General features: G+C 28.7%; 1 protein-coding gene across 4 annotated transcripts in view; it reads right to left on the bottom strand.

The window, feature by feature from the left end:
* Positions 1 to 7164, bottom strand: part of LOC106679872 (centrosomal protein of 164 kDa) — a 35684-nt gene that overhangs the window by 10865 nt on the left and 17655 nt on the right. For 3 of the 4 annotated variants that reach the window (XM_067045554.1, XM_067045556.1, XM_067045557.1), the window contains 5 exons: positions 5372 to 5625; positions 3985 to 4128; positions 3112 to 3281; positions 1751 to 1885; positions 1293 to 1456 (listed from right to left, as the gene is read on the bottom strand). In XM_067045554.1, the coding sequence (XP_066901655.1) occupies positions 1293 to 1456; positions 1751 to 1885; positions 3112 to 3281; positions 3985 to 4128; positions 5372 to 5625 (867 nt within the window). The remainder of the gene's footprint in view (positions 1 to 1292; positions 1457 to 1750; positions 1886 to 3111; positions 3282 to 3984; positions 4129 to 5371; positions 5626 to 7164) is intronic. The other variant, XM_067045555.1, reaches the window with a different exon arrangement.

Here is a 7164-nt window from a genome sequence, read left to right on the forward strand (position 1 = left end):
AATAAATAACTTGCATTTCTTAGAAAGTTAAAAACATTAATTTATCTAATATAAAGGATGTCCCAAACTTAACAAAAAATTTGAACCAAATAAAAAAACGTAAAAACTGATGTATAGTTGTAACCTAGTTGTAAATAGTTGTAAACTATTTTTGTTTCTCCTTTGACCGCAACCCTGACCATCTTCCTATACAAACAAAAAAACATTTTCTTATTGAATCGTAAAGTAACCAACATTATTGAATCGTAAAGTACACAGGATAACGTTATGTATGGAATAGCCAACACGACTTGTTGATATAGACCTTTGACTTTAAATAACCTCCAATGGTGTTAAATCACACGATCGGGAGCCAATTCTTAACACGAAAACAAGAGAGTATACTATAGGAAATGTCTCATGCAGTGAATGAAATGTTCCGTGAGCTGTATGGCATGTGGCACTGTCTGGTCCACTAAGAAATTGATGTTTCTCGACTTTCATGAACACTCTTACATATTGTTTTAATCTTGACATTTAAATGGCTTGTTTTTGGATGACCAGTCTGTTTAGCTTCACCAATTGATCCAGTCTGATTGAAATTTTCAATTACTTTCTTCACAGTTGATGAAGTTAAAGTTACTATTCTGACCAAAATTTGTATGAAATTTTCGAACTGTAGTTACCAGATGTTCATCACTTTAGGAATATTGTTTAACGATGAAAACACGTTCTATCGTGTAATGCTCTGTTTTTACTAACCCTAAACTAGCAGCTGTCAAATAGTTAAAAAACCTGTATCATGATAAGAAAGTACTCTTCGTGGAAGGCCATTAAATGATTTGGCCTAGATCACACTTATCTGCCAAATTTTCCCCCAAACTAATTAAAGACTGGGTATGCCTGAGGAGGGTCTCATACTCATCACAGTGCCTTAGTCTCTGAGCTCCCCAGCTCCCCTTATTATTGCACTACATTTAATAAATTTTTTGATGAGGAATTTGTAGTTTTAGTTTTGAAATTAATCCATTTTATTTAATTATGTGACCTTTAAATAAATTAGCTCATATACCATATAGATTATACATTCAGGTTTTAATAAAAAATATTTAATAATGTTGCAATTATTTTTTAATCAATTTCTACTAAGAAAAATTTTGTAAAGGGTTTTTATAAATATATAGATTGCAAGTTTACAAAAGTATTTCTGATTTATATTAATCAGTTCAGATTAATATTATAAATATGTAATTATAGCCAAGGATAAATAATTTCTAAAAACTGACAAAAAATAAAAAGAGATAATCTATTACGATTACTTGATGTAGGCCAAGTAGAGTATTATTGTTTTCCATTGTACCCCTAGTCTCCATGCACCTCCTTGTCTCGTCGAGGCTCTCTCTTGTGGTCCGAGCTTGCTCTTCCTCAGCGATCAGCCTTTGGCGGTAATAATCGATTTCAGAGCTCCGGCTTAGGCCTAAACAGAAATTTGAACTATTGACCTCACCAATACGAGATAGAATTCTTAAAATTGATTCAATTTTGGACTAACTGTTAAACTGGCTGTTTCCTGAATGGCTTCAAAATGAATAGCATTATTTATACAGCCAATAGATGGCATGACATACAAAGCTTTGACAGTTTAAACTCAATTTTAACAAAAGAGTGGGATAATCTACTCTCGTTCTCAATGCTTCATTTATTCTCGAGTAAAATAAAAATAAAATTTTCAACTAAACTAAACATTTTGCTTTTATTAAAAGTGACTTACCAAGTGAATTGAGCGGGTGGTGCAAGTAACTGTCTGCTGACTTTTCATCCAAGTCTTCTAGGTGACTCCTCGCCTCGTGACTTCCTGTAGGCGTATGGTCATACCTCTGGCTTCTGGATCTCCGATGACTTCCATCTTCAATAATGTACAAAATAATCTGTTATCTCAGATCAAAACTTAATGTTTTAAAAATATCTCATGAGAAATATTTATTTTTTTATAGCGTGGACTGGGGCAAATGCATAAGCAATTTGAAAAAAGTACCATTGGGTACTTGTTGGGTCAAATTGTATTGGATGCAATGAAATTGTTTGCTGCGTTATTTTCAAAATCTGATAACTGCTATGAAGGGCAGGAACTTTGCATATCTTAGAGTATTCTAAGCTGATTTTGTACGTTAGTGCTACCACTTAGTTTATGAGTGAGAAGTATATCCTGTTTTGCATTATAAGGAAGTGTGTACACTCCCAAACTATCTGAAGATTTCACTATAGCATCGTGATAGGTACTGTCAATTACTTTTATGGGTACCATCACTTTACAAAGTGTTTTTTATTTTCATTTCACAAAGGTATAGAAATGATCCTTAGTTTTTGTTTGGAGACGTTACAGAAGTACATATTTTCTCCAAAGGTAATTTTTTGACAGTGATGTCACTGGTCGAATTAGGAACGTAATAATTCCTATTTTAAAGTAAAATATAAAATTTAAGTTATCTTGTTTAAAAAAAAAGTTAAAACGATTTCAGTTCAACCTTTTTTGTAAAATAAAAAAATTTGAACCAAACCTTTTTTTTTTTTTTTTTTTTTTACCAATCTGTTCCATTTTTTCCCAATCTTTCCCTCATTTACTCCCTTAGAAAATACTTTCAATATTATGAGAACTTAAGGCCATTTACAAATTTGTACCAATGAATTGGGGCAATGTGTATCTTGGAAGTCATTATGACCAAGCAAATTAGGGCTGTGAAAATAATTTATTTTTCAGATATTTTCGGGACGGTATTACCATAGTCCATCCTATCGGTGAAAAACACGATAAGTGTTTATATATAATGCAAATTTTTGTTTGAGACAGATTTGTTCAGTAGTTATAAACAATGTCCATATGGTCTCACCCCTTTTTTATTATCTTAACATTCCAACGTTTCGACCATTTTCAAGGATCTATTAATAACAAATTTTTAAATACAACCTATTCATTATAAGTTAATTCTAAAAACGTCATGAAAAATTACATTTCCTACCTTACTACACTATCATAGCCAAAAACATAGGTTATCAACATAATGGTTGGCCATTTTGCCTTTATCAAATTATTTATCATTAGTTTTATTTATCATCATGATAAGTGTTATTTACATTTTTCAGGAACAGTTGATGAAAGAGTATATTGGTCGTCAGAAGAAGGATCCGTAACATCTCTCGGAGAGACCTCTCCAACTGTTATTCTTGGTGTGTTCAAAGAAGCTGGTACAAGCTCGGTATTCAAATTTTTTGGTCTCTCTGGTTGGCCAGATACTCTTTCTAGCCTGGAAGAAGAATTTCTGGATAAATTAATCCTCACAGTACAGATTCAATTTTTAGTAATTATAAACTTTCTATTCAGGGAATCAATTCTATATATAAATTGTAAAAAAGAATATTATGTAAAATATATGATTTGATTTCTAAAAAAAATTGTTGATATTTTCAAATTTAAAAATTACTTTGATTTTTTTCAATTACTATTGATGTCTCTAATATTTCAATAATTTTAATGAGACACAAAATTTAATAATGCTGGGCAAAAAGAAAGTTTCCTGAAACAAAACAATTATTTAAACAAATATTAAATATAGATTTTTCTACTTTTTTTTTTACAATGTTTTGAAGTTCATTTTAATTATGAAGAATGGTTTAACTAATCTTTAAATTATGTAATAATTGTATGATAACGCATTCATTTAAGTATAAAAGGTCAATTTTTTAGAAGTTGTCAAACATTCAGTTTTGTTTTTCTCACATTCAAATTTTATTTTCATAACACCTGTTTTTCACTTTCACTCTGTGGTCTTCAATTTTTTAATTTTAAAATTTTCAAAGTTAAGGATTTGCAGAACTGTTTATTGAATTAATGTATTAATTATTGTTTTATAAATTAAGCCTACATATAATGGATCTTTATTAAGTCACTCCTTACAATTATAACTTCTTAATAAAGAGAGATCAATAAATAATAATAAATAATCTTACTCTTCCTTTTTTCTCTTAGCTCTCGCTTGAAGTTTCTTCTCGACAGCAATCTTCATATCGGTTTTTAATTGACAATATTTCTCTTTCAGGGTTCTATACTTATCTTCTAGAAGTCTCTTTTCACACCTCAATTTTTCATAATCACTATAATTTGAAAAAGATAAATAAAGTAAAGAATAATTATAATAAGAATAATATAAAGCTGTTAACTTATATTTCAAAACTAAAGAAGAAAATCATTTTCAAATGGAATATCTACAAACAAATATTTTGTAATTAATGTTTTATCATATAGATTTTAAGTAGATTTTTAATTATATAAGAATTTGCATTTCTTATATAATGAACTATGTTTTACTTTATATTTCATATATTCCTTGAATAAATTGGCAATAAAGCTAAACTTTTAAAATGAAAAATGTTTAAAAGATAAAAATTCTATAATTTGATCAATATAAAACAAGGATAAATCAGTATAATTAATAATTAGAGAAGATGGTCAGGGGGGAGGGGAGGGGTGAGGTCAGCAAAAAGAACATAAATAAACAAAAAATTATTTATTCATGCTGACGTTTCGACCTGAGTGTTCTACTAACCACCCTGATGAACACCTCAAACTCAGGTCGAAACATCGGTATGAATAAATAATTTTTTGTTTATTTATGTTCTTTTTGCTAACCACCCTCCCTCCCATCTTCTCCAATTATTAATTATACTGATTTATCCTTGTTTAATATTGATCAAATTATGGAATTTCTATCTTTTAAACATTTTTCATTTTTCAAAAGTTTAGCTTTATTGCCAATTTATTCCAGGAATATATTGTCAATTATCATACTACTCCTCAGTATAATTAATATTAAGTTTCAAGCTCATTTTTATTATGTATCTTACTTACAAAATAATAAAAAATTGTAATCGGACGCAGTTTTGTTTTCATAAACGAGTATTATTGAAGTATATTGAAGATTTATCTGGTAAATCAATTTTTTGATTCTTTAAGAAACCATTAAATCGATATATGTAAAAATTAGTTAATGTATTTAAAATTAAATATAAAAGAAATAAATGGTTTAGTATTTGGTTAATTATATTTATTTAAATTAGAATTTATATTATTAAGTAAAAACAAAAATATTATTATTATAAAACATAAACAAACATTGAAAAAGTCAATGATACAACAACATTAAGGAAGGTCATATTTTTCACTTCTAATTAATAGATAAAATACTTCTATCCTTCCAAAAAAATTATAAACAATACTATAAAATATATACTAATAAATTTTAATATTCATTGTTTGAGTAAAAAGAAATGCCTCCTTGAAGTTTTCTAAATACAACTCTCAACTATTCCAGGTTAACCAATGAGAGAAAAGACTGACACAGGTAAAGCTTGCTGGTCGAAAGGAACTCTTCGCCTCCTCATTTCTGCTTCTTCTCTCTCCCAGTCAGCTTTGAGCCGAGCCAGCCTCCCCTCGTATTCCTTTCCAATCGAGTCCATCCTTGCCTTCTGGCTAAGGGTCAATGCCGTCAGCCTGTCTTCCCATTCCCCTTCGCACCTTTTCAATTCTGTCTCCTTGTCTTTCGTCATAACATTAATTCTCAACTTGTGACTTTCTTCGATTTCTTTTATTTCCTAGAATGATAACATAATATCATTAGATTAGTATGTAAAAATAAAAATGTAACTTAACACTGAAATCGGATCAATAAAATTAAGTTATCCAATAACATACTAATTGTTTAATCATTACTTGAGCAGTTAATGACTAATTTTGCGTTAAAATAATTTAAAGTGTACTAAAGTAGTATATTAAAGTATACAAAAGGACAGTGATTGCTCCACACAGCAGTCCTTAGTAACCTGATGGTAAATGATAGAGGTAATTAGAAATAACCTTCATGTATCATTGATCTTCTGAACATAAGACAACTATCCTATCCTATCCTCATTGTTTTGTTGGATTTATTTATCATAAAATAGTTCCAATAGTATTCTAGCCCTTCACCCTTCACTGGGCGATGTATCCTACAGGTTACACAACTTTCTCGATTTTTTCAAAAAGGTTACATTCAGACCGTTCTTCCAGTGTTTACTTAGCTATTATGGAAACAGTGTAGACAGTTTCAGGGTGTTATGTCGTTGCATCAAGCATGCTAGAAAAAGTGTTGTTATTTTTTAACTTATCAATTCTTTTTTTTTTAAACTTATTTATTCTTGATTTATTTCTACATTTCTAATTATTGATAATTTTTTTTAATTTGTGTAACGGATTGCAGGTGTGTTGCAAATCACTGGGGAGAGGAGGTATGAGAGAGTGGAATACAGAGAATAGCGTAGAGAGAGTTGAGAAAAAAAATAGAAAGAACGAATAGGGGAAATGTAAGATAACTTTGTGTAAGAAGAAGAAGAATAATATAAAAAAATAATAATAAAATTGTTTAAAGAAAAAAGTAATATTTGAGATATATTGGGAATATAATATTATTGATTATGAGTTAATTATTGTTTGAAAAAAGAAATAGTAGAAAAAAAAATTTGTTTGTATCTTTGTTAATATATGGTATTGTTTACAACATAACCAACAAAAATTATTAACTTAAATTATGAACAAATTATCAGAAAGTGAAGTTAGACATTTTTTGAATGTCATCATTACAGTCGAGGACTGTAAACTTTATAAATAAATATATATATATATATATATGTGTGTAGGTAAAGAGATCAATAACCTTTAAATACGAATACTCATAAATTTCAAACACTAATCTTTTATTAGATGCCTTGCTCTATTTTTTCTTCCAGTATAAAATAAAGTCAAGGTTATAAAGTTTTTTATTTACGTCACTCAAGCTGATGAGTGATCACAAGCTTTTTTATAATTTTTTTTTCCATTTTGTAAGTATGTAAAAGAATAAAATTTACTATCATTCATTCATTCCAGATTACAACTTAAGTTACAAAGGATTTTATTTGCTAAAACTTTATTATATTTCTTTTCAGGACTTAGTTTATTTCTTTATTATATATATGATAAATAGTGTATATGATAAGTACTATTATCAAACAACCATTGTAATAACAGCCGATAACCTATGTCGAAGGTAAAAATAAATGACAGTATTATTCAAGCATTCAGAGTGTTCAATTTGTTTCTACTTCTTTCTTATTTTA

Source organism: Halyomorpha halys, unplaced genomic scaffold (assembly GCF_000696795.3).
Source record: "Halyomorpha halys isolate HHAL.00 unplaced genomic scaffold, Hhal_1.1 Scaffold228.1, whole genome shotgun sequence".
Lineage (NCBI taxonomy): Eukaryota > Metazoa > Arthropoda > Insecta > Hemiptera > Pentatomidae > Halyomorpha > Halyomorpha halys.